This window comes from Pempheris klunzingeri, chromosome 15 (genome assembly GCF_042242105.1).
Source record: "Pempheris klunzingeri isolate RE-2024b chromosome 15, fPemKlu1.hap1, whole genome shotgun sequence".
NCBI lineage: Eukaryota > Metazoa > Chordata > Actinopteri > Acropomatiformes > Pempheridae > Pempheris > Pempheris klunzingeri.
In genome coordinates, this window is record NC_092026.1 from 5,802,831 (window position 1) to 5,830,688 (window position 27,858).

Consider the following 27,858-nt stretch of genomic DNA (forward strand, 5'->3'; position numbering starts at 1 on the left):
GGAAGTCTGAATAACTACCCTGAATGATTCACCAGCTGTTCTAAACTTTCTTCAGGTTAACATTTGCTTGACAGTAGATCATTATCATAATAATAAAAGCTGTAAGATCAGTAATTCAGTTTATTAGCTGTTACCCTCCTATAATTGCTTAAGTTATACTAAGTGAGGATAAATCTGGGAAATGAAACAAAAAATTATATATATATGTATATATATATGTATGTATACACACACACACACACACCACTTTAAACAAGGAATTGTGGATTTTTTTTCTTTTTCTTACAGAGATACTCCTTTCGTAATCCAATGAAGCAGCTGTTACATATGATGTTTTGCAAGCTGTATCCTCCTAACAAGAGCCCAAGCAGCGCAGCTATACTCCCCCTCACAGATTTGAGTCTTTCAGTTTTCACCCTGTGGCAGAATCACTGGTTTTCTCTAACGGCCGTATGTTCTTCAATTATACCCCACGTTTCGTCTTCTGTTGGGTGTGGGTGTGTGTTCTGGGGATTAGAGAGAGAGAGAGAGAGGGCAGACCTCAAGTGAGTTAAGAGGATAACAAAGACAGAACAGACACACACAAACACATGCAGACAAACACCAGCAGTACCACATTTACATGCACACACACACACACACACACACACACACACATGCTCCCAATTGGCTGTTTCCATGGGTAGTGGCAGCTAAGTTACAGCACAGCAGTGATGCAGGAAAGATGGTGCAATGAGCATATTGTCCTTCTACCTGTAGTCAAGCCTTCAGCTCAGTAATCATTCAGGCCAGAGGACAGGAGTGTGTATGATGGCTGTTTCTTTGGCTTTTCACTTTTTCCAGCATCTGTATTCCCTAAAAAGTCTAAACAGTTTATGACTAATAAACTGTCTTACAGTAGATGACTGCTAAATTATGCATATTATTAATAAACGGAGTCACTCATTAGGGGATCTTTGCTCTTGCCAACACATGAAGAAACATGAAAATGTCTTTTTCATGTGAACAAAACACTGGACCAGTGATCAGCTATCAGGACACACTGTCTAGGACTCTTACAACTCAAAATTAGCCTCCAACTTAACGGCACGTTGCACTTGAATTACCTCCAAAATAACCCAAACCAGGAAATGTTCTCTAATCTGGGAGTGATTTTTCTATTTATTGCACTGAGTGTGTACTTTTCATGGACTATTTGGTAAAACAAACTCCTCTAGATTGATATATACTTTAAGTGGTTGAATGAAGCGGCCCAGGGAATATGATGGTTCACACGTGTGTGTTTTCGGGTGGTATATGGCAGTGATTACTAGCAGTTACTTGAGGCTTCACATTCTTTCAAAATGACTCATGTCCCTCAGTGATTACGTAGCTACTGGAGAAGCCATTTGCTGTAGAGTGACTTTGTAATCAGTTTCCAGTTGCACCACAGACAGTCAATTAGTGATTGACAAAGCTTCTCCTTTTCATCTGACAAGCTGTTAACAACGGTGGAATGAAAGGTTGCCAGGAGCATGTAGGCGTTTGCTGCTGCACCACTGTAAAGGTCAGCTTTTGATTATAGTTTCTTCTGGGAAATGGTTGTCCTGAGCCACACAGGCACAAGAACCTATTAAACTAAAAACCTATTGAAACCTGCAGCCTAATAATGTGATGCAGCAGTGTCGGGCATCTTTACCATGTGTGGGACCAGCCGCTTGTCCAGTGGATTTCAGCACCACGGACAGCTCCTCCACCCAGCTCAGACTAACCCTCCTCCACCAGGGGTCGCACTTCAGTCGGGTTTTCTCTCCGGAACCATCGAGCAACAACTCCGCAGCGCGGCGGAGCAGAAACAGTGTGACACACTTACCAAACAGCCACAATGTGAAAAGAAGGTAATCAAATTATTTGTCATTCGCACCCTGACGCGTTGTGTGTTTTGTACTATAAGCGTTTGAATGCGCTGCTGTTCAGTTTCAGTCATACATCTACTGTAATCTGTGTTCTGTGGCTCTGCGCGCTGTTTTTGTCCTGTGAGGCTAATCACTGTTAGCTGCTCGTTCAATGTCAAGGCTTCGTTAGCTGAACGCTGTTTGAGTTTGTGTGCTCAGTGTCCTCATGAATGACTTCACTTGCTCTGTAGCAGCAGTTTAAAACCACAGCAACTAGTAGTTTCTACACCTGATAGCGTCAAACCTTTGAACCAGTAGCTGCAGTGGGAGAAGCAGCTGGTCTGCCGCACATAGCACTCACCTGTCACCTGTTACCTGTCACCTGTTACCTGTTACCTGTCACCTGTTACCTGTTACCTGTGTTCCACATGTGCGCAGCCTCGGTCAAAGGATTATCTAGTTTCCTTCAGGAAGTTAATTATGATCTAAGGTAAAAAAAAAATAAACCTCGTACACATGCACCACTCATTTTGCTGTATTTACACACGCAATTTCGTGCAATTAATTTATTGTTTTATTGATCAGAAGACATCAGTTGCATACAGCAGATGAGTCCTAGTGTGATATCCATTAGAGAAATCGTTGGATTGTTCATTCAATAAATAAATAAACATGTTAAACATGAATTGGAACAATAACAATTATAGCACACAATCACAAGACATAGACGGACATAAAATGCCATTGATGAGGGCAACAGATAAAATAGTCGTCCAGTGTCAGCACACAGAAAAACACAAGATCAGATAGAGGAAGCACAGACTGAATCATGACTGAGCTGAGTGGACAGTACAGCTAATGGTCAGACAGGAGGGCAGGAACATCTGTAAGTTATTAAGTAAAGTGGACCATTTAACCGTCAAATTACATGTTTTAAAGTGAAATCATTTTTTCAAATGTTGGCTGGATACCTGCCAGAGAGGTTGATTGAAATAAACCATCTTTCCAAGTGATGTGTGAACAGCTGCTGGTGTAAATTTCCCTCTCGGCTATCGACACACAGGCACATATTAAAATAAAATGCAACAGCAGTTGTTCCCCTCTGGTTTCTGACCACGGCAAAATGCCAGGAGCCGGCATTTTTCCTGCCACCTGAGATCTACCACTAGTTTAACATTAAACTATTGACACCAATGTTTGTATATAAAGTGTTGCTACTTGTGGTCCATTGCCATTGGCGGTCCGTCCTGTCTTCATGGTGGGAGGTACCCTTTGATAGGAGAAATGCATACAGCAGGTGTTGGCTGTATCTACCTGGGACGCTTTATTACCACATGATGGTTGAGGGACTGAAAGGTTGTATTCTTTTTGTAGTTATTAGGACGGTGAGTGGGACCTTTCTCCTCTCTAGTTCGAAAGCATTTTGTTCTAAACTATGGAGACTAATGGAGGGTTTTATATAGTTCTTCATTTGTAAATCAGGAGGTCCCAGACCACAGGGTGCTGTTGAGGCGGGTCAGTGGGAGAGAATAAGTAACGGAGCGCATCAAAACACCTGGGTGCTGCTGTCAAAGCAAAACTATCTTTAAACAAAGCACTGTTTGTTTAAGTTGATTAATCAGAGCATTCACAATAATCACCCAAAATCAGCAGGGAGGGGAGAGTAGAAACAGCTGTTTGTCTCTCCCTCTCTCTCACTTTAATAAAATGTTTTTGTAAATAGCAGATGGTATCCATAAAAAAACAAAAAAAGAAAGTGAAATTGAACTCGACTGAGTCAGCCAGACCTACTGTGTAATGATGCTCATAGCAACTTGTTGTAAGAGAATATAAATGGAGCCTGACAGCACACTGCAGCTCATGGCATGATGGCCATGTGGGCCATTGAGTTTGAGATTATACTTTGCCATTTGCCATTTGGTGTATAACACATGACATCATTTATTGCAAGTGAGACAGATGAAGTGGTTGTTGAAACGGGGTTACCTGAGGTCAGTTTTTGGCCCACATTTAACATTGTTCATCCAGTTTTTGTTGTTTACTGCACAACAACTCTTCGTCATCTCTGCTTTGAAGCTAGCGCTGCTGCTGTCTTCACTCAGATCCAGATGAGTTTTGATACATTTTCTGATGTTTGTCCCCACAGTGAAGTTTGTCACCACAAAACACGGGTGTCAGACCAGTTGCCTTGAATATGGTCTCAGAATTATAAGCACCGAGCTGGCAGGTGATTCTTCTTAGCAGTATCATGCCTACTTTCAGCCAGACTACAGATATGGCCTCGAAAGGTTCTGAAGGTTCAAACAGCACCGATTGCAAAACCTGCAGCTCTTCTATGGTTAATGTTAATTTTATAACGATCCCTGAAGTAAAGCAGCAGAAGTTAACTTGACTGACTAGTCTTACATGTCTCTGTTTATAGCACAGAATGTGTATTATTTGCTGGATTGGCCGTTTTATAAACATTTGGACATAAATTAAGAGAGTTTTTTAAATTGGATTTGTCCCCTGAGCGTTTGGAAAGGTTCGGTTTACCTCCTGAAGTGGTCTGAACTGTTCAGGGTGGAGGCCTCCACCTACTACTGACACACAGAGATGGTCCTCTGTTCAGAGCTGCTGTGTGGAGAGGAGCACAGATCCACATCCTGCCTTCTATCTCATGTTAATTTAACTCATGTGTTAGTTAAGACTCTACTTTTGCTGCTTTATATTGTTTGTATACATTGTACAAGCACCTTGTAGGCAACATTAATGTTTTTAACTGATATTATTGGTCAGTCAAAACTCTTATTGTTGTGAAATGGTTAATTATTATCATCCCTGGTTGGGTGTCCCGATGATAAATGGGCAGAGAACGGCTATGCTGTGGGCTGCCTCTCACCGGTGCCTCCCATACTAACACTGTACTCACACAGTGTGAGGGGCTTTGGGGCTATAACTTCCCACCACATGCAGTATGCTGTTAAGGTTAATGCAAGATCTCCAAAATGTTACAACACAGCAGGTAAGTAGAGGCTGACATTCAGATATGTAAAATCTGTCTGCACAGCATCATGAAGAAAATACTAGAGGAGGACTCTCGCTCTACTTGCCAGCTTCCTTCAGTCTTCTCACGTTTGCATCCCATCGTCCAACAGCCACAATGTTAATAACTCTCTCTTCTGGTTCCCCCCAAGGTTTGATGACATTAGCGCGTGGGGGGTAAACCAAGATGGCCATCCGCCGTGTTCCCCTCATCTTGCTAGCCTGCGGCTCCTTTAATCCCATCACCAACCAGCACATGAGGCTGTTTGAGCTGGCCAGAGACCACATGCACAGCACAGGTCAGATCCAGACTTCACAGACACTATGTCTGCTGTCATCTGTGTGTTTTATTTGACTTTATAATTAACCTTCGAGGTCCAAGCAGATCCTGTAAAAGCCCCTAGATAATGTTCACCAATGAATATTCTTTTTATTAACAATGAATCAAATTACTATGTGCATAGTAAGAAAGAGGTTGCTCACAGTGATTAACCTATAGAGAGTTACAGCCCAACTCTGCAGGCTCTTTAAACTCTAGCCCATAGGGTTTTTTTCTCTTTTTTTTATAACCCAAAAATTTATGGTTTCAGCGCTCTCATCAGCCTTATTTCCAGCAGCAGCAGGCAGCTGTTCCAGCAAACAAGCCCAGATAAACATACTGTCTCTTATTTATGCACAGCCAACATACAAAGTTAGAGTCCAGTTGGAGAAAAGAGTTGAGCAGCTACAGTAGGAAGCTAAAGATGAAGATGTCTTAAGAGTTGGTTGAATCCAAGAGAGTGATTATTGGGTTGATATATGTCAGGTTGCCATACACACGTCTCAAAATGAATGCTTGTGTTGGTTTTATCATTATGCAGCTTTAAACAACCCCACATTCTTTACTGACCTAGAGACAACAAGAGGAATCAATAAAAAGGACAGTTTCATTTTATTGATTGCTTACAAATGTGTAAACAGTAACTGTTTGTACTTTTTCACTTGCTGCAGAGACCTAAGTTGCATTCTTTGTGGTTCTCCTATTACATGAATGGAAAGTTCAGTCACCCCGGGCTGTTTGTGTTGACATGTGCTGCCACACAGCCACACATACGTAACAGCAGTGTCAGCAGGCACAGTCTCCTTTATATAAAGCCAGGCCAATTCACTGGGAAAGCTGCTCCGAATAAGAGCGCTGGCCAGGTCACATGGTCACAACCACATCATTATACCTTCAGAGGTGTACTTGTCCTGAGTCAACTTTCTCTAAGATGCTTTATGAGTCTATGCACACTGCAGCATTTCAGTGGGCAGGAACATAAATAATGCTCTTACCATTTCACTCTGACCCCTTACCTATAAGGCATCAGCTGACTAATTGGAGGGTAATCAGAAAATGTCAGTAAGCTGCACAGAGGAGGTGTTTTTTACTCTCCTGTTGCTGAGTGTTTGTGCTACAGGTGCAAACACATCTGATTTTAACCTGTTTTTGAAACTTCTTATTCTCCCATCAAAATGAGAATTTTCAAACTTTTAGCCTAACTCCTTATTTAAAACCCTTTCCAAACCCTTCAAATCAGTTACACAGTAAAAGCAATTAAGTACTGGTGTAGTTTGATATTTTGTGTCATGATCAAACGCCTTCATCAAACCATTTAAAAAAGATAAGTAGTAGCATTTGTCCTCAAAAGTGAAATCAGACGAAGCACTACAAATATTAACAGTCAGTATCAGTATCTCTTAGAGATTACTTTATCTACTGATTTATATTCCATTTCTGTATCAGCTGTCATGACCCAGAAAAACTGTATTAATCTTCTCTCCCTTCAGGCCAGTACCAGGTGGTGGGTGGCATCGTGTCTCCCGTGAGTGACGGCTATGGAAAGCAAGGCCTGGTGCTGGCTAAGCACCGAATTGCTATGGCGAAGCTGGCGCTGCGGAGCTCCAACTGGGTCACGGTTGATGAATGGGAGAGTCAGCAGCCAGACTGGACAGAGACTGTGGTCACCATGAGGTATAAAACACGTTTACAGCAACGTCAGAGTTAAAATTCATCCAGAGAAGGAAGGTTTCCAAGTAGGAGAGCAGGCAAGAAGCTGTAGAATGATCTCAACCGTTGGTGCCTCTGCGCTGTACAGTAGATTGTATAATCCTGGACACTCCAGTGGTTTATCAGAGAGGAGATTTACTTCACAAAAATGTATAAATGAGCACAGAGAAAGTGCTATTCCACTGTGTGACATTGTAAGACATTTATATCATAATTACATTTCTGTGTTGTCCTACAGTATCTGAGCTGAATAAGGGTTTCCCTTCCAAAAGAAGCTAAAACTTTAATTAGTATACCCTAAACTGCCTTTCACTGACATGACAGCACGTCATGGGAGAGACCTTTTAATGAGTTAGAAAATAAAGACTTTTCGGTATGGCAGGGACAAGCACATCTTGGTTCCAGTTTAAATCCACCAACAGAGTGCTGCTCAGTTTCCATTAGCTCTTACTGTCCCCTGTTCCATCCCTCTTCATCCTTAATGGGATATAAGAGATATATTTTTCTTTTCTGACAAGTCCTAGTTTTACCACAGCCCCAGCAGAGTTCACAGACTGACTTGCTGCTCCTCTGCCCGCCGTGCCTCATGCCAACTTCAACCACTTATGTAACAGAGTGTTTCCAGGTTCCCTGAGCCTAAATTACGGGCTCTGGTCTCTTGGGGGCTGCCAGACTAGACTGGACCCATGTCAGGACAGGGTTTTTCATGCGGTGAAATCAGGGGCACTGGCTGTTAAATTCACTGTAGTTGCAAAAGACTGTCTAGGATGTGAATATGGGTGGAGAGAGGCAGGCAGAGTTGATGTGAGTAAGGGACGTCGGAGCTTTGGCCCTCTCCATAACACAGAAGTTCATTGTGCAGAAATATGACATTTAATTGCAGCTGGATCTTAGTAAAGGTTTGCAATTAATCATCTGATGGAGAACTGCATCCTACACTGTCTTACTGCACACAGTATTTCATGCGTACATACAGCGTTTAGACTTATTTTAGAAAGCTCTCAACACTCGCATCATTGAACGTCGTCCATTTTATTCACTCCCTTTCTTCCCTGCTTCATGTTTCTCACAAATCCCCTCATGAGTGCTTGCGCAACATGGGTGCTGATCAAGGCATGAAGTGGCCTGTTGTCCGCTGGCTGTGATCACACCACGTCACGTCTTCTCACGCCTGAACACACACACACACACACACACACACACACACAAATGTACTAAAACACCCATAAGAAGCTTTACTCGAAAACAGTGAAGTTTTTCATTCATCTTTTTTACAAATGCCTCTGACTCATGCATATTTCTCTGTTTCTAATTCAGTTTGGTAAGACTTATTAATAACCCATTTCCTACAAACATGCACAAAACAGAAGAAGATAAATAATAGATGAACACACATGAAAGCGATGATACACATCACATGTGTACAACAACTAGCTCCTGCTCACAAACCCTTATAAAATGAAGGAAATGAATTCTCAGCCGGCCTTTCTCTCATACCTTTGGTTGTTGGGCAGGTATCATTATGGACGTATTCTGAAGGAGTATGAACAGAGCACAGGAACGCACAAAGACTCCAATGGAAACACTTCTCCCATCTCAAGTAAGAACCTCATGGCACTGGTCATAGATTCCTCTCATTTTGGGATGGAAATGTGAGCATGTTAAATACACCTGCTGAACATCAGCCATGCTAACACTGTCACTAGGAGCATGTTAGTATGCTAATGCCAGCGTCGCTGTGCCCAAGTACAACCTCACACATCCTCTAGCATGGCTGTGTTTTGAGATTAGCGCCTACATAATTACTGTAGTCTTCCAATGTACATAACACTCTGCACTCGATAACAGCATTTTTTCAGCATATTACTTTATCACATTAACAAGCCCTCGAACAGAGTCGAGGTTAAGGATTTGCATCAATCGCACATAATGTCCCTGTGCTTAACACATGCAAAGTAGAATCAGTGCTAATGGTGCTCTGTGGTCCTGACTAACAGTGGTTAAAGAGTATTAGGAATAGTCTTAATGCTTTTAAGACTTTGTGTGTGTGTGTGTGTGTGTGTGTGTGTGTGTGTGTGTGTGTGTGTGTGTGTGTCTGGATGGACGAACTCACAAATCCATAGCTATAGCATGTGTGAACATGATGGGTGTTGTATAACTGGAAGTTAGCCAGTTACTACTAGATATCTGCTTTTTACACATTGCTGCAGACAGATGACAGCTTTCTTGAAAATAAAATTGTAAATTCTAAACTACAGACAGATGTTTTTGCACTAAGAATGTGTTATGTTTGCTATTTTGGTCTCTCAGTGACTTCATTTTATGAGTTTCTTACAGAAAAGCTGAACTCCCAGAGTTATTGTTGTTGTTGTGATTTGTTTTAGCCCCAAGCACCATGATTGTCTAAATTGTAGAATTATCCAGTTGGCAAACAACCACTGGGCTGTTTCCATGTATTCAGAACCAGCAGCAGGATCACGTCACTTTTGCCATCAAAAGTGCTCAGAAATAATGAATAATAACAGAATATGAACTGAAATATCAGTGATTTGGTGAACAGGCTGATTACGGAATGATTTTGAAATCATTTTAGGGAAATGCATATAAACTCCTCTCAGCTTTAGACAAATACCACAATTATCTATTTGTATGTAGCCTATGTGAATGTCATATTCATCAGGCTGGGTTTTATTGTTTTATACTTTTTATGTTAAATAGTCAAAGATTGCTTAGTTAGTAAAGAAGAAAGCAGTCTTCCTCCTCACCATCCTATTCCTCCTCTTCCCCCAGGCCCCTGTCCTCAGTTGAAGCTCCTGTGTGGAGCTGATTTCCTCGACACTTTCAAGATCCCTGGCCTGTGGCAGGACGACCACGTGGAGGAGGTGGCCGGGCATTTTGGCCTCGTCTGCGTCAGTCGAGGGGGGCTTCAGCCCGAGCAAGCCGTGCACCAGTCGGACACGCTCTCCCGCCACCGACAAAACATCTTCCTGGTGAGGGAGTGGGTGAGGAACGAGACGAGCGCCACAGAGGTCCGCCGGGCTCTTAGGCGGGGTCTGAGCGTAAAGTACCTGATCCCAGACTCTGTGATGGAATACATTCACCAGCACAACCTCTACACTGAGGACAGCGAGAGGAGAAATGAGGGCGCGGTGCTGAGGCCGCTCACCAAACAGGCACAACAGCCAGTGAAGAGTCTGGATGACTGACTGATGGAAGGCTGCAGTATTGAGCTGAACATGGGAGCCCTTGGAGTGTGAATTCACTCACACATCAGTGCTTCTCTTCAGGGACCGGAGGCTCTGTTAACGTCCACTGAACTGCACAGTGATAGAGGTTTGCACAAGCCTGCGAATGTCTGCAACGAAACACCACTCGGCCTAAATGTGTTTTCCAGGCATCACTTGTTTTCAGTAGGGAGCATCTACACAGTGCGTTTTGTCTTTTAAGTCGTACACATGAAGGGTTTCAAACAGTGAGCCTCAGCTTTGTGCCACAGTGTCAATGACCATTTTCTCATTAAAAGTTTTCACCTTTTGTAGTTTCACACATAGTGCATCATTGCAGAGTTGGATAAATTCAATTAAATCCTGTATATTTGAAGTACTTTTATCTGTTTGGTGTGTTTGTTTTTTCTTGAAGCTGTCTAAATGTATAAAATCATAAACCAGACAGTCCGTCTGCCAACCCAAATCCCACCTGCAGAGACATTAAAAAGAAAGTTTTTAAAATTGCTGAACTACACTACTGGGGCAAGATACTAATATATTTATACAAATTCTACATGCAAGAATTTGTCTGTGATAAAATGACAAATTCCTGGACTTATTTCCAGCGTCGTCCCTGGTGTTTACACTCTCTACCAACCTTAATCAATAGGGAGAGGTATTTAATGTCTGACTTGAATATAAGAATTCTAGAGAATGAAAATTGAATCGCATTAACAGATAATCTATTCAGAAAGCAGACGAGATAAAAAGTATCAGACACTTTTCCTGGTCTCCTGGGGGCTGCCAGACCGCACAGTTTCTGTAAATTGTTTTTCCCCAACATGAAAGTCTTCGTTCCGTATAAGAGCCTTGTGATTCTGGTGGAGAAATATTGAAGCATTTATGTATTTATGTATTCATTTTTGCAGGCCTGCTGTCAAGAATAACCCTATAAAACACTCTCCTACGTGTGTGCTTGTGTTTTGTTTTATGGTATGCATCTTAACCGCCATAGGCTCCCAGAACGGCCCCGTGCATACGTTTTTGATTGCAAAATGCAAAGCTGAATCCTGATTTTAATTTCTTCTCATGAGAAGATCATTGTTGGTGTCTCCTCTGTGCAGCAGCCTCCCAAGGCAATTCACTGTGGATCTATTCACTTTCCCCATTATCATCCACACACTGTGTCTGCGAGTCCTGTATTTTTTACACCAAAGGATTTAAAGTAATCCTGACAGTTGCTCAGCTACAGGAGGTGTTTTCTCACTGAGGCCAATGGCTGAAAGCACCACTGTGAGTGATACTAACTGGCATCCTTTGAAAGATAGTGTGTATATGTGTGTGTATTTGTCTGTGTTCCAGCCTGTAAAGGATTTAGGCAGTGGGCTGGCTGCAGCTGGCCCAAAACAGAGATTATCAAATTAATTGAGTTATTTAAGTGAGACAAAAGATGCGACAGTCCTATTGTGCTACATTTAATTGTTCCAGCTGGATCGTTTTAAGCTCAGGTGATTCTGCTTTTGTCCTGTGCACATTATCCCCAGTGTGTGCTCCATTCAGCCACACGCACAGTGCTTCAATAGATCGTCGTGTGATTTTGACTCCATTTGGCTGATTGCTGATGACCCCGCAGCACCGACTCAAACATTATTAAAGTGATGATTAAAACTTCATCTTATACAACAGATCACGACAACACGTGCCATTGATAAAGGAGGTGTATTCATCCTAATCCCACATAGGCGGAGTAAGCATTCTCCAACATAAAGCACCCAAGTGTATCCTATATTATGGATGCATGTCGCCAGCATACAGCATGTAGGGGGGCGGGGGGGGGGAGGATTGAGGGAGGGAAGTGGGAGGTGCGGGCGACATTCTCCATTTAAAAATATGCAACCCGGCAGGTAATCGGATTAAAGTGAGTTTGGTTCAAATTGAGGCGTTTGACAGGCGCTCCTGCAGTCGGTCACCAGTAGCCACCAAGAGCGCACCTCCTCATTCACTGGACGTAAGGAAAGCAGCAGACTGACAGCCGACATGCCTGTTGATTTGAACGGATATTGGAAAATGATTTCCAATGATAACTTCGAGGAGTACCTCAAGGCTCTTGGTGAGTTAGTGGAAGGAAGGCCTGGGAAACCTGAAAATAATCCTCCACCTTCCACAGAAACACCAATATTTCGACTGTAGAGTGAAATTGCTGAGTGAAGTATCTCACATTGTGTGAGAAATGCAGATTTGTTGTCATAGCAAATATATTCTAGTTACTTCTATGTAATAGCTGTGGTTGCTGTGAGGAATATCAGGTGTTTTTTAAAGTTAAACTCAACAGAAATGTTCCACTTAACCTCAAAATGAACAGGGTGGATTGAAAAATGTCACACAAACACCAACGCTAACATTCATTTGCATTTTTTTTTTGTAGATAAATGTGTGTGTGTTTGTGTGTGTCAATTGCATCCTCCCCTCCTGTTTCTCATTTATTTTCCACTTTCTTTGGGGGGCTGTTTCAGATGTAAACGTTGCCATCAGGAAAATCGCCACCTTGCTGAAGCCCGACAAGGACATCACCCACGATGGGGACCACATAATCATCAAAACCCTCAGCACCTTCAAAAACTACAACATGGACTTCTACGCGGGCAAAGAGTTCGAGGAGGATCTGTCTGGAGTGGATGACAGGAAATGCATGGTGAGTATACTAAATAAATTCAGAGGGGATTGAATGTATTTCGAAGAACGCACACATGAAGAATTACTTTTCCTAACGGTTGAGAAACCTGTTAAATCCCTTATTGAGACCCCATGCAACACCTGTACTTGTATAAACTAACTTTTCTTAGTGGCACCCCTCCAGACTATAATGAGTTTATGGTGTGGTGAGATTTAGCTATTTTATACAAAACTTTCCATTTGCCTACAAAACTTCTTCCACAAACCTTTCTTTTGCCCTTGTCAATGAATTGATGTGATGAAGGCCGATGTCAGATGCTGCAGGAAAAGAACTGTGAGAGGCAAGAGTCAAGACTCACATTTATTTAATCAGATTGTGTCCCTGAATACTAAATAGGATCAAAGATTATCTGTGGTCCCCCTTGAAAAACCTTTTTTGTATGCTGATTATAGATAAGCTGTAAGCTGTTTGGAGGGTGGCTGAGAGAAAGGGCCACGTGCGCCTGTATGTGCAGATTTTATCAGAATAATTATCTTTAAGAGGGGTGGAGGGGGACTGAGCATCTCACTCAGCATATACATGTTTATGAGAGGACAGGTGCATCCGCATTGTTGAATTCAAATAAACCCTCCGCTGGTGCATCATGTGTTATAATCACATTTGCTCCCTGACCCGTGACCTCATGCAGACCACTATCACCTGGGAGGGAGACAAGCTGGTGTGTGTGCAGAAGGGGGAGATTGAAGGAAGAGGCTGGACCCACTGGGTGGAAGGAGATGAGCTTCATCTGGTAAGAAAACATCCGCTCCCTCCATGAATATTAATGTATGCAATTTGGACATTTTAATTCAAAATGCCTTTCAGCACTGTATGTGCCGTGCATATATTTTTATGTGTGACTCGTAAATCAGCTCCAGCAGTAGTAACATTATATATTCTGTGAGTTGCATGCACACGGCGAAGGCAGTTTCTGAAAGTTATAAGTTAGTGGATGTAACTCATTTATTGTCACATAAATCAGATTTATGTGTGGTTCGATCGTCCCTCCAGAGGAAAAAGAAAGACAAGATGATGCAAGATGCAAAATTAGAAATGAAACCTTTGTATATACTGTGAAATGAAAAGCCTTCCAAAGACCTCCAGTGATCCAGCACATATGTACTTCAGCCTCTGCCGTGTTATTATCTTGACTTTTCTAATCTAATTTCAGTTAGAAGGACTTCATTAACTTTCTTTTTAAGCATCCCCTCTGTGAAACTCATAGCATGGCCCAGTGTGGCTTGTAATGAAAGCATTAGCATCTGAAAAGACTTTAAAGTAATGACTTGCACATTACCATTTTCATTAGCTCAGCATTATCAGATTTCCCTCTCTGTGATTACTGCTATCAAAGCTAAGCAAAAATAATCTGCCAAATTATTTGGTTTAAGTGATGCCAACAGATGTTTTCAATCAGCAGCCATGAAATTAGTTATTAGTTGGAAGCTCCCAAGAGCTGATGGAGGGTTTAAATGTAGAGCATCAGTGGCCTCTGGTGGTAGGAAATACTTTACAAGATGGATACTAAGTGTAGCTGTCCTTTAGAATACCTTCATTTATTAAATATACTCACTCAGCATTCAATGTCTTGCTTGCTGCTGTTGCTAAGTCAGACAACTGTTTCTCTGTGATTGTACAATGTAGGGAGGAGAGTCGGGCCTATGATCAGGCCAAATTACATTCTGAGGCTGTTTAGGTAGATCTAAAAACTCAGAATCGTCTTTGGTTCTCCGCAGGAGCTGAGAGCTGCGGGAGTAGTTTCCAAGCAGGTCTTCAAGAAGACCTAAGCTGGCTCTTATCGAACGATACGGTGCCCCCAGCTGACGTTGGCTCACAGAGACACACCGGACACATCCAACTTCCCTTTGGTTCACCTTTTTGGTCCACACATACATCTCTACAGCTACCCATGTGTTTCCTGTTATGAGTACTATTTTTGCCAACCATCACATTTTGCAACGTACTTTTTTTCCCCTTACTCTGCCAAAGCTATGCACAGTAACAGTAAGGGGCAGGACAGCGTGTGGATCATGTAACATCACAAGCAACACTGAAATGTATATCTGTCTCAGGGTGGGTGCTTCTTTGATTAACAAGTTTAGATGTGTGGGACGCATGCATTACTGCAACTGTAGGTGTAGCTGATGTGATGGGTGAGCCGGACTGCAATGCACTGAAATGACCAGTGGGAAAGTGATGGACGCAGTGAATGAATGACTGCTGTGGGTGGTTTGAGGATTGTAAATGCTGTTTGCTACCGATACTTAGTCTCCAGAATGGATATCAGATGTGATGTGTGTATTTATCCCTCCAATCAATAAACTTCACAGTGCTCAATAATGCCACTTGTCTTTTTCTGAGTGGTTAAATCTGACATTTATCTTTTTTTTTTTTTTACTTCTAATCAGATTTGTTGGAAAGGGAAATGTTTTCTTTGGTAGACAAATTATGATCGGATGTTATTTACTCACATTGTACAGTCCAACAGATCAGAAGTTCCTTTAGACTGAAAATGCCTTTCCAGACATGCAAGAGGAATCTGAGGGCCTCTACTTGAGAATTTCAGTGAGTGAAGTGAAGCCTGCCAGACAACTTGAGCCACGCTGTGCTCTGAATCAGCTAATCTGTCAGCTCACTTTGTGCAGCGCCATCACCAATTGGGTAGTCTATATAAGCCGTCCAACTCACTTGCTCATTCTTCACTGCTGCTGCTGCTGCTCGCCCTCCTGTTCTGCCTCCTGCTGCTTGTGCATTATAATTCACACCCTGCCACCACCCTGGCGTCTACCTGCGGGCTCTGTTTATTTATGGTTCCCCAGGGGGTTGTTATTGATCTCCGCCTGCTCTTGCTTTGGCTGGTTAAAAAAATTATGCTCCCAGGGAGGGGTCAAAACTGTCTGGCGCCAGAGTAGAATCTCCATTTGCATTTATTCTGGATAAAATGTTTCTACTAAGTGCATGGATTGTCTGGCTGAAAGTCAGTTGCTCAACGCTCGTTTTTATTGGCAATCAGCAGGCGAACAGCTCAATACAGGAGACGATTTTCAGCCGCTGCTTCATTTTAAAGTCGCCTCTGCTCAAAAAATATGTTTTTCTTATTGTTGCCCAGCTTGGTTGTTTGACCTTCACTGTGCAGACTGATGTATGTGCAGAGTTTCTACACTAGGATGCTGTTTTTCAATTAATCTGCTAAAGGAAGAAAGTTTCTCTTTGCTCATCTTAAATCTGAGTGTAAGGCCTGCATGTGGGTGCGTGATTTTGTGACATCACAGCTAGCTTGCAAGCCAGTCCTAGTTCGGTGACTACACTGTACACTGAGTGAAGTAGGAGACATCTTGCTAATGCTAAGAACATTTTATTAATGCCTGTTTATCGATCACTGGCAGCAGGAAGTGCACCTTGAGCAGTTACAGTTTCCTGTGAATCCTTTCTGCATGTGCACTTCATTAGAATCCACAATTACAATACAAACTACTGTATAGACAAGTAACTAATGAAGCACCTTTAACAGCTATGGCAGAATAAATGCCGACGGTTTTAATGGTATTATATTAAAACTGTGTTTGATATGATTCATGATCATTTTAGCTAATTATTTGACCTTTTTTGAGGAAAAACAATAACAGATAGTTATTCGTAGCAGACCTTAAGAAATTGCAAATACATTTATTTTATTTCCAAAGTTGGTTACAAATGCAGATTTTTCTTTTTATTGAAAAGACCAATTGAACTTTATTAACCTTCAAGTTCAAAGTTTAGCTATTCTGCTTAAGTATTTGGTCTGGCCAAAGAAAAAGATCAAATAAAGAACACAAACTATTGGTACATGTTACAAAACAGTGTACATTGTACACTGACCGTCACTGTAGTGTGTGCAAGTGTATGTGCTCAAAAGTATTTGCTAGAGTAGTGCTGTCTGTGTGTGTGTGTGTGTGTGTGTGTGTGTGTGTGCACGTATGTGTGCGTGTGCATATGTGAGTGTGCACCTTCACATATGCCCTTTACAGCCTCCCCAGTGACTGTGTAAAGACTGAAAGAAAAGGGTGACCTTTCCCCCTCTCCCTCCAAAACAACTGCCCCTGCCAATCCCCTTCAAGCTATAAACTCACTTATCAATGCTTTTCTGCCCTGATGCCCCCTGACTCATATAAAAGCAGCAGGATTCCCTGAACCTCCCCCCTCCCCACACTGTCTAAAGTCTACACAGTGTCACCAGCTGCCACCATGCCTGCAGACTTCAGTGGGAAATGGACACTGGAGACCAGTGAAAAATTTGAGGAGTATTTGAAAGTGCTGAGTAAGAAACTTTTCATTTTAGTGGGTTTCATTTTGCTTTGGGACTTAGTTATGTGTTAGAATGGTGTTACAGGGTGATGTGGCAGGCTGGAAAGGCTGCACAAGTAACAAAATAATCCAATTTCATGCTCTCTCAATCGTTCTGTTAAGAGGGTCTTTCTGTCCTTGTGTCACTATTCTTCTTAATCTGGAGCTAATGAAAAAAGGTTTTTCCAAGGTGGTTATTTCACCACGGACTAGAACAATTACGATGTCAAATACTAAAACTATTCTAAATTCAAAAATCACACATATATCATTTATATGTCATAATGTGGGTACTCTGAAAAAGTATGAATGGTATGTATGATCATGTCTCTTTATTATGGCCCTAGATATTGACTTTGCTACAAGGAAAATTGCCACCTCCCTGTCTCAGACCAAAGTGGTAGCCCAAGATGGAGACAAGTTTGACTTCAAAACACTGAGCACCTTAAGGAATTATGAGCTCTCCTTCACTGTAGGAGTTGAGTTTGATGAGTACACCAAGGGACTAGACAACAGAAACATCAAGGTGGGTCGACCTCTCACATAGGGAGTGATAGTTTATCTGATGAGTCGATAATTCTCATTTTCCTTGTTGCTTAAATGATAAGAACGCTGTTATCTGTGTGTGTGCAGGGCAAAGATTGTTCTGTGGCCTCTGTGGTTAACATCAGTGCTGCAAAGAGAGAAAGCCGCATATAGAGTGCAGATGATAAAAAATAATAGAGATTAACAGTGATGCCTGTTACATTCAATGCCCAAAGAATGGATCTTTGAAAAAGGAGGTCTAAATATCTCCAGCTTCTCATAATATCACTGACATCTGATGGCGTTGTTGCACAAAATGACTTTCTATTGGTGCATCTGATCCCTACTTTTTCCATTTTATGGAAAAGAACATAGGAAATGTTTCTGTGAGAGAAAAAAAAAAACAGATTAATTTTTAATTGAATTCAAGACATAACTGTAGGTAAAGGAGAACATTAAAGCTTTGTGTTTTTACTGTCTGATAAAATTAATTAAAATTCATGTTCAATAACTGTAATGTAATTTTGAGACATCACATAGCTTATTAGTGGCAATTTCACGTCTCAGACTTCACGGAGGCACACTGACTGATTCCTTTAGTGCATTTGTATGCCAAAAGAAGAGGAAATGTAATTAGTCTACACTAAAAGCTGGTTTCACCCAGTGCTAATTACACATCAACATGAAAACAATCCTAAATTGGTCAGCCTTTGTGGTAGCAGCAGCCTTCAGCTAAGAGAAATTAGCCAAGTCAGTGGTAAAAGTAGTTTAATGACAGGCTTATCTGTAGAGGGAATTATTTTCCACAATATTAAGTCCAACATTATTTTTTAATGACTAACTGCACCATATGACGTCTTGTAGAGTCTGGTGACCTGGGAAGGGGACAAACTGGTGTGCACTCAGAGAGGAGAGAAGGCCAACCGTGGCTGGAAACACTGGATCGAAGGAGACAAACTCTACCTGGTGGGTTCACTGTGAAATGTCATGACAGTTAAGTTTCTGTGACAAAGTTGAACCTGAACTCTGTAAATGTGTGGGATTAGTGGGAAGTATAACACAGCAGAATGTAACTGTTAAGAACGGTGAGGCCAGTTTAAACACTTTTTCTGATTACCACCCTGATAAATTATAATAATAATAACAGATTCAATTTCCTCTCACAGGAGCTGACGTGTGAAGATGTCGTTTGTCTTCAGGTGTTCAAGAGAAAAGAATAATTGTCTGATTGTTTTTTTTCGTTTACTTGGTTAATAAAGTCTTTGTTTCCTCCTCAATGACATCTTTGAACAAAATAAATAAAGGGGCTTTAACAGACAACCAAGCGTGTTGTGTGTGAATAGAGACAAACCTGCTGCTATTATCACTCAATGTTAAGTCTGCGTGTTTTCAGCGGGTCTAAGTGAAGGTTCAGCTTTGACAGAGTGAGTATTACCTACCACAAGGTGCTTGAAAGTCAAACTAAAACACTTGCAATTAACATAATCTAACACAGTGCTTTTTCAGAGGGTGTTAACAGCATGCCTGTGTAGTCGCATGCTGCACAAAAGGCTAATGGACTGACCGAGAGCTATAATTTCATTTCATTTCAATGTTTTCTCAGTAAGACAGTTAGGCAGTAAATGTGTTATTGTTACTGAAGCAGGGTGTTTTTACATAGCATTGCTTAAACCGCCATCTGCTGGAAGACTATGGTAGTAGTGTCTTAGAGGTGAGACGCTGTAATATAACAATAGCAATAATAGATCTCAGCCTCAGAAACCACACCTTTGAACTTTGTTCATATTACAAGAGAATAAGTCAAAATATGTTGTGCCCAGTTTAAATAGTGTGTAACTGTCTGTGTCTGGAAAAGTTGACGCAACTGATGATACAAGTATCGTACTACTACTACCACTGTTACCACTACCACCTCCTCTCTTGCTAATACTACTGCCCCTACTATCACTGACAAACAAACTCAGTGAGCAAACTAGGTGATGTGAAGTGACACATTTAATCTTTTATTTTCATGTTAATTCATACATTACTGTGTATAATACCATGCAAAGTACTTGTTTATTTTCATTTTAATTCATCACTGTGCAGCATACTTATAATATGATTTGGTTGGAAAACAGCAGGTAGATGAGATCAGCTGATAAGATAATGAAAGGTTAAGTACATCATCTGAATAATTTCCATTCCTCTTCACTCACTAGCATCAATTTGACTGCACTCTTGAGGGAACACACAGGTGCTTTGGAAAGATGACTGACAGCAATCTGTAATCAGGCCAATTCTGTGTTGATGATGAATCATGATATATTCAGTGCACATGCATCTTGTTTTTTTTTATGGGGTTTGTGTGTCTAATCTCTCATTTAGCCTGGATTCTCATTATGTAGGGATTTAAGAAAGATATTATAGCAATGTTTTGTTAAACAAAAGCCCTGTTATATATTCCACTGATATTTTACTCATTGTAAAATAAAAGTTATTTTCTGCCAACTTTCTTCATGTTATATCAAAACATGACATGATCTTGAGCAACTTTTAGACCATGCCCGTGTTCTCAATCACACTCTTTTAATTCAGTCAACTTTGTGATGATGAATTGGACAGAGCTCAAGAGTTTAAGTTCAGTTAGGTATAAGCTGAATGACAAAATGTAGAACAGCAATTTCATGATGTGTTGTAATGGGCCTCCCACCAAAGTCCACTGATCAAGCACCAAATACAGAAACGTGGGAAAGTCTAATAAATAATCAATAATCTGGACTTGTCATTAAATCAAATACAGCCAGTTACAAACGTGTGAAAGTCTAATATATAATCTATATCAATAATCTCACCGTGGACAGACAGACAGACAGACACCCACAGGCCACAGCTCTGTCACGTCACCACTTCCACAGTACTACTCGGTACTCACGCGAGATTACGTTTCAGGAAGTTCCACGTCAGTATCCAGTGCTCAGTCTACTGAAGTCGCAACATTTGGACCCCGACTGCGATTGTTCACAACACATTTATCTGATCTTATTGCGACAACGCGGGGATAAAACATGGTAAGAGACTCTTAAAGTCGTGTTTTGTGTCCGCACGTGCCATCAGATTCCCATGATTTATGTTTAAAAGCGCAGTTGAAGAGTGTGAAATAATAATGCATCCCTGTACGTAGCTTAGCGGCTAACTAGCTTCAGCTAGCATGACAGCTTGTAGCTAACGGATATTAACATTTCCAACCTCGGTAGTGTGTAGACTTAATGTGTGTGTACAGCTGTTTTGTGTACGTTGTTGAGTGAATTGTGTCCGTTTAGGATTATTAGTGTCGCCGAAATGTATCAGGCTCAATGTTAGCATGCTAACTGTTACTTTGGCTTGAAGTCTGTGCTGCTATTACGGGTCTTTACGTTGACGCTGCAGAGTTTTTAGCAGACGATCAAGTGCCAGTTTAAAATCACTTACAATGAGAGTTTGAGGACAAGAGAAGACATCGATGTCTTCTGTCTTTTCAGCCTCTGAGGCTGGACATCAAGCGGAGGCTGACAGCAAGGTCAGACCGAGTGAAGAGTGTGGACCTTCACCCAACCGAGCCATGGATGCTGGCCAGTCTGTACAACGGCAGTGTCTGTGTGTGGAACCACGAAACACAGGTATGATCACAAATCAATGGGCCGCCCATGCAAAGTTGAACTACACAATATGGAAAGACTGATGGCTAAACCTCCATGTTTGAATATGTCACTACAATCAAGGGCTGACTTGGTAAACTCTAAAAAACAGTGATGATGCTTCAAGCCTTAACTGAGTCGATGATGTTCTTTTGTTCAGACTCTCGTCAAGACCTTCGAGGTGTGCGACCTCCCTGTCAGAGCTTCTAAGTTTGTGGCAAGGAAGAACTGGGTCATCACAGGAGCGGTGAGTTACATCAAAGTGACTATGGTTATCCAAGACACCAGCACCTTTACAAAGTAGTAGTTGTAGAGAGAGTATGAGCTTAGATTGTGTTTGATGGTTTAAGTGTCATGTAGTTATGTGGGGAAAAATCCATGCTATGAGTTTTCCTCATTGTGTTAAACTCTTAATATCACACACTAACTGTTTATTTTGTAATGTTTTTTGTGTGTGTGAGGTATTTAGCAAATATTGAAACATTTTTTCTCCCTGTTCTCACCCTGCTCAGGATGACATGCAGATACGAGTGTTCAACTACAACACCCTGGAGCGGGTCCACATGTTTGAGGCCCACTCTGACTACATCCGTTGCATTGCCGTCCATCCGACCCAGCCTTACATCCTCACCAGTAGTGGTACGCTGTTAAACTGATATTTTGATTAATAGCATAATAGACTCTTCTAATTTATTTATCACACCAGACACATTTGTCTTTATACCAGTGTCCCCAAATATATATGTTTTTTTGTGTGCATAAATGCATGCCTGTTTCTGTGCAGATGACATGTTGATTAAGCTATGGGACTGGGAGAAGAAGTGGTCTTGCAGCCAGGTGTTTGAGGGTCACACTCACTATGTCATGCAAATTGTCATCAACCCCAAGGACAACAACCAGTTTGCTAGTGCCTCCCTGGACAGGACGATTAAGGTAGAGACTGCTTGCTGTTGCTGTTTTCTCCTTTACTGTTTCTACTTTTATTGTATCATTGAGTGGGACACCCAGATCTTATTACATTTACATTTACACTAACTTAATTATCTGGGTTGTCTCAGGTTTGGCAGCTTGGCTCTTCGTCCCCCAATTTCACTTTGGAGGGCCACGAGAAAGGAGTCAATTGCATTGACTACTACAGTGGAGGAGACAAGCCGTACCTCATCTCAGGGGCTGATGATCGCCAAGTCAAGATCTGGGACTATCAGGTTAGAAAACCTTACATTCACTTCCTTCAAAGAAAGGTTAGAGTAAGCCACACAACACTGATTATGAAACTAACGAGCACTAACTCAGGGCAAAGGCTACTTTCCTGCTGAAAGATGGTCAAAGAAATCTTTTGTTACGTTATGTTTGAGAAAAAATGAAAGATGATACCTTACTGAAAGAGTTGATATTGCTTTGATCTGGATCAGCTACATCCATTCTGTCAGCATCCTTCAGCATTGTGTTTATACATATATATATATTTTTCAGCTGTCCTTCTCTTTGTGTTGTAGAACAAAACGTGTGTTCAGACTCTGGAAGGCCACGCCCAGAACGTCTCTTGTGTCAGCTTCCACCCAGAGCTGCCCATCATCATCACAGGATCAGAGGACGGTGAGCAGGAATCCCACTCATCCTCACCACTGTACACAAACACCCCTGGAATTCATCTCATCTTCGGCCTCATTGATCATTGCTTTGTGCATCGTTTCCTCCTCCTGCTGCAGGTACGGTGCGTATCTGGCACTCAAGCACTTACCGCCTGGAGAGCACTTTGAACTACAGCATGGAGAGAGTGTGGTGTGTGTGCGGCCTCAGGGGCTCCAACAATGTGGCGCTGGGCTACGACGAAGGCAGCATCATCATCAAGGTGAGTGGCAGAAAGAGGAGTTCTTGAAAAATTCATTTTGATTGCAAAGAACCCGTTAGTATGAAAAGTGTTATTATCCAGAACTGAAGTGTCTTTCCTGCTCTGTCTCCTTCTGCTGTGAAGGTGGGTCGGGAGGAGCCGGCCATGTCTATGGACACTAACGGGAAAATCATCTGGGCCAAACACAGTGAAATACAGCAAGCCAACCTGAAGGCCATGGGTGACGCAGAGATCAAGGATGGAGAGAGGCTGCCACTGGCTGTCAAAGACATGGGCAGCTGTGAGATTTACCCCCAAACCATCCAGCATAACCCTAATGGAAGGTATGCATAAACTCACCCCAGCCAGACAGACAGACGCAGGCACTGCAAATGGTTGTTTTGTTTTGCTGGATTACAGATAAATTTATAATAAGAGCGCTGTCACTCATGTGTGCCTGTCTGTGTGCACCAGGTTTGTTGTGGTGTGCGGAGATGGAGAGTACATTATCTATACTGCAATGGCTTTGAGGAACAAGAGCTTCGGCTCAGCGCAGGAGTTTGTCTGGGCGCATGACTCATCTGAGTAAGTATGCTGTTTGAAAAGAGAGGTTTAATATATGTGAGGCACTTCCCTGCTCTATAGCTCTGTCCCAAAGAGTAACTGCGACACTCCTTTTTTTTTTTTTTTTCCAATAACAGATACGCCATCAGAGAAAGCACCAGTATCGTCAAAATCTTCAAAAATTTCAAAGAAAAGAAATCTTTTAAGCCAGACTTTGGAGCTGAAGGTAGTGTGAACATTGATGTATAGTAGACTTGTGGTGTTGGAAGTGAATAGTTCCTGCTAGCTTTCTCACTGAATGTGTTCATGTTCTTCCCTGCAGGGATCTATGGAGGTTTCTTGCTTGGGGTGCGATCAATGAATGGCCTGGCGTTTTATGACTGGGAGAACACAGAGCTGATCCGCCGCATCGAGATCCAGCCCAAACACGTAAGACTGACTTATCTTTCATTTTCCTTTAGGAATCTGTATGATATGTATAATTTTTTACCAATTTATTTAGTTACACACATCTAGATTTTTGTTTAGCTGTGTGTAATGAAGAAGCTACGAAGTTATTATCATTCCCTCCTTCACCATTTTATCCTCTTTTTCATAATTTGTCCAGATCTTCTGGTCAGACTCTGGAGAACTGGTCTGCATCGCCACAGAGGAATCCTTCTTCATTCTGCGTTATATGGCAGATAAAGTCGCTTCCTCTCAAGAGAACAATGAAGGAGTGACTGAGGATGGGATTGAAGATGCCTTCGAGGTGGGTGTGGATGAATACACATCCTATGCTAGGAGTTCTTTTTATTTATTTATTATTTCAGTGCTGAAAGTTCTTGTTGGCTTTAATGTGTATACTAATGAATCTTGTGTACACCTACAGAGTGATATTATCAGTGCACAGCATAGGACTAGTCTAATTCAACCTAAACTTCCAGGTCCAGGGAGAGATCCAAGAGATTGTGAAGACTGGACTCTGGGTAGGTGACTGCTTCATCTACACCAGCTCTGTGAACAGACTCAACTACTATGTAGGAGGAGAGATCGTCACTATTGCTCATCTGGACAGGTACAAAAACAGATTGTAAATGTTATGCTGATGATACTCATAATAATAATGCCTTAACTCTTCACAGATGCATAAAAAGTCTAGAAAAACAGCAGCTAATCTGTGTGATTGCTGGGAAAGATGCTGCATGTTTTACACTGCCTGCCTTCTCCCCCTGCAGAACCATGTACCTGCTGGGTTACATACCAAAAGATGACCGTCTCTACCTGGGAGACAAGGAGCTCAACATCGTCAGCTACTCCCTGCTGGTATCTGTCCTGGAGTACCAGACTGCTGTAATGAGGAGGGACTTTGGCATGGCTGACAAGGTGCTACCCACAATTCCTAAAGAGCAGCGTACAAGAGTGGCACATTTCCTGGAGAAACAGGTATGGAAATTTTTTTGTAATTTAATTGCAGCAGATGCAGTATTTTATGTGCCCAACTTGAAAGTGTTGCATAAGAATTGCATCACCAGAATTCAATGGGTTTTGTTCTTTGTCTCCTCAGGGCTTCAAGCAGCAGGCGCTGGCTGTGTCCACAGACCCAGAGCACAGGTTTGAGCTGGCATTGCAGCTGGGCGAGTTGAAGATCGCCTACCAGCTGGCTGTGGAGGCAGAAGTAAGTGCTCGTACACTATATCATCACCTCATATCATCAGTGGTCAGGTTCTCCGCTCCGTACATTAGTAATACTCGTCATTCTAACCCCTGCAGTCAGAGCAGAAGTGGAAGCAGCTAGCAGAGCTGGCGATAAGCAAGTGCCAATTCGGCCTGGCCCAGGAGTGCCTGCATCACGCCCAGGATTACGGTGGCCTGCTCCTCCTTGCCACCGCCTCTGGTAATGCCACCATGGTGGGCAAGCTGGCTGAGGGGGCAGAGAGGGACGGCAAGAACAACGTGGCCTTCATGACATACTTCCTGCAGGGAAAGTGAGTACCAGTTGTATGAGGCTGGAAGCTGGTGACAGTAGTGGACCAATTAGGGAATGAATACATATTGATCACATGGAATATGTGATGTAAATATTCAACATATCGTCTTTCCTCCACAGACTGGATCAGTGTTTGGAGCTCCTGATCAGGACAAACCGACTACCTGAAGCTGCCTTCCTGGCCCGCACCTACCTGCCCAGTCAGGTGTCCCGCGTGGTTAAATTGTGGAGGGAGAACCTGGCTAAAGTCAACCAGAAGGTCAGTTCCGTTATCAAGACAGTGAGAGCAAGGAAATCGTGTAAAAGCTAAGATTACGTGAAAACTATCAGTCAGTAAATCAACATTCAGTGAAGGCAGGGAAAAAGCACTATTTAAATTTACAGATTTTAGAGTTTTAAAACTTTGCTGTTTATCAATTGTCAGTTTTGCCTTTTTAAAAAGAGAGAAAATGAGCTTGAACATTCTTCTTAACCATGACACATTGTCATGAATCATTGCAGGCGGCCGAGTCCCTAGCTGACCCTACAGAGTATGAGAATCTGTTCCCCGGGCTGAAAGAGGCCTTCGCAGCTGAGCATTACCTCAGAGAGTCCTGCTTAGGCACCACTAGGCCTGCAAAAGATTACCCCCTGGTGACGGTGAGTTTCAAACTGACAGATAAGGTAGCTGTGTTATGTGTAGACAGTTTTTTGTATAGCTGTATCTCTATCCTCTCTCCTGTATTTAACAAACTCCCTACATTTTACAGCCCAATGAAGACAGGAATATTCTTGAGGAGGCTCAGGGATACGAGCCCAAAGGAACCTTCGTTCCTGTTGTCTCCCAGGTTAGTCAGCAATATCCAACATTTTCTTTTCTCTCATAGAAACCTGACCATTATTACACCATCTGTGTCTTTTGTAATCAGAAAAGTAGGATTTTACAAAAGGTTTGATAAAAACCAGAGGGTCCAGTGCTCGGTATTATTCAAACTTTGAGTTAAACTTAATTTGGCTTTTTTTCCTGCTGAACCAGGATAGAGAAGAGGCAGTGGCTGCAGCTCCCGTCGCTGCAGCAGCAGTAGCAGCAGCAGCAGTTGTGACATCTTCGCTGCCTGAAAGTGCGGCGATAGGCGAAGAGGAGGAGGAGGAGGAGGAGGAGGACGAGGAGGTGGATGAAGGCAAAGAAGAGGAAATCCCTGCGTTCACACAGTCAGATAAGGTTGGATTTGTCTTTCTTCCATCTTTATCTTTTGATCATTGTATCCATTCACACTGTGAAAAACTTTAGTGACTCTAGTCACTCAGTCCAAAAAAAGACTTAACACTCAATTATGTACTGTTTGTTTCAGTTGTTTACATGACCTGCCACAGTATTATTTAAATGTTCTCAATTGGCATTCCAAGTGGGACATATAAAATCTAAACAAAAGAAACATGAGTCAACAATAAAATGTACATAAATAATTAGAACACTTAGTAGAACAATAATTCTTATTCTTCTTGTAATGAAATGAATTCTCCCTTGTATCTTTTTGTTTTTTTACGTAGACTCTGGACGAGCTTGAAGTGGACCTGGACAACATGGAGCTGGATGACATCGACACCACAGACGTTAACCTCGACGACGACTTTCTAGATGATTGAGACCTGCCACCGCTCTGCTCGTCAACGCTCTTCAGAGTTTATTTAAAAAAGAGAAAGAGACCAAACCCCTGTTCCCTCATTTTTGTATTTGTACGTAAAAATATTATATTGTCACGTCCTCCTGCTGCAGTGACAGGATTTAAGTAGATGATAATGATGATACCAGTAATTTTTCATTCTCAGAAGGAAAATAGACCGATCATGTCTATTCCAAACTCTCCATTTTGTACACCATCATTTATTGTTTTAGATGCCTTCACTAACTGTCCATTGAGGGATATGTTATATTTACTCTTGGCTTTGTGTTGTCTGTAATGGGCAATTTAAAGTTTATTCAGTCCAATAAACTGCGGTTGCTGTACATATTCACATTTGACTTGAGAGTGTTCCATTATTAGATGCAAGACCACGGTGATACCTCAGTTTGATAGTTTCAGATATTAATATGTTACCAGGTTTGTTTTGCCATCCATCTAAATGTGAAGCACATATGCTCCAGGATTTTACTGCAAACTATA

At 41.9% G+C, this 27,858-nt stretch overlaps 4 protein-coding genes across 4 annotated transcripts; all 4 read left to right on the forward strand.

Moving 5' to 3' along the window:
* Positions 1 to 1,802: 1,802 nt before the first annotated feature.
* On the forward strand, positions 1,803 to 11,076 carry nmnat3 (nicotinamide nucleotide adenylyltransferase 3). The gene is made up of 5 exons (XM_070844735.1): positions 1,803 to 1,877; positions 5,051 to 5,197; positions 6,708 to 6,891; positions 8,442 to 8,527; positions 9,718 to 11,076. Exons 2-5 carry the CDS (start codon positions 5,086 to 5,088, stop codon positions 10,131 to 10,133), a joined length of 798 nt encoding a protein of 265 aa, XP_070700836.1. The 5' UTR covers positions 1,803 to 1,877; positions 5,051 to 5,085; the 3' UTR covers positions 10,134 to 11,076.
* A 1,094-nt stretch (positions 11,077 to 12,170) lies between these two features.
* On the forward strand, positions 12,171 to 14,633 carry rbp1.1 (retinol binding protein 1, cellular, tandem duplicate 1). Its single transcript, XM_070844737.1, has 4 exons — positions 12,171 to 12,243; positions 12,647 to 12,825; positions 13,496 to 13,597; positions 14,583 to 14,633. The coding sequence occupies exons 1-4, from the start codon at positions 12,171 to 12,173 to the stop codon at positions 14,631 to 14,633; spliced, it is 405 nt and encodes a 134-aa protein (XP_070700838.1).
* A 2,437-nt stretch (positions 14,634 to 17,070) lies between these two features.
* rbp2b (retinol binding protein 2b, cellular) lies at positions 17,071 to 18,914 on the forward strand. The gene is made up of 4 exons (XM_070844736.1): positions 17,071 to 17,143; positions 17,517 to 17,695; positions 18,559 to 18,660; positions 18,861 to 18,914. The coding sequence occupies exons 1-4, from the start codon at positions 17,071 to 17,073 to the stop codon at positions 18,912 to 18,914; spliced, it is 408 nt and encodes a 135-aa protein (XP_070700837.1).
* A 1,727-nt stretch (positions 18,915 to 20,641) lies between these two features.
* copb2 (COPI coat complex subunit beta 2) lies at positions 20,642 to 27,709 on the forward strand. The gene is made up of 22 exons (XM_070845244.1): positions 20,642 to 20,744; positions 21,195 to 21,332; positions 21,511 to 21,597; positions 21,863 to 21,989; positions 22,135 to 22,283; positions 22,409 to 22,555; positions 22,847 to 22,946; positions 23,060 to 23,202; positions 23,326 to 23,525; positions 23,656 to 23,766; positions 23,883 to 23,971; positions 24,068 to 24,174; positions 24,353 to 24,496; positions 24,672 to 24,802; positions 24,963 to 25,170; positions 25,292 to 25,402; positions 25,498 to 25,712; positions 25,835 to 25,973; positions 26,216 to 26,353; positions 26,464 to 26,541; positions 26,730 to 26,915; positions 27,245 to 27,709. Exons 1-22 carry the CDS (start codon positions 20,742 to 20,744, stop codon positions 27,338 to 27,340), a joined length of 2,847 nt encoding a protein of 948 aa, XP_070701345.1. The 5' UTR covers positions 20,642 to 20,741; the 3' UTR covers positions 27,341 to 27,709.
* Positions 27,710 to 27,858: the final 149 nt, after the last annotated feature.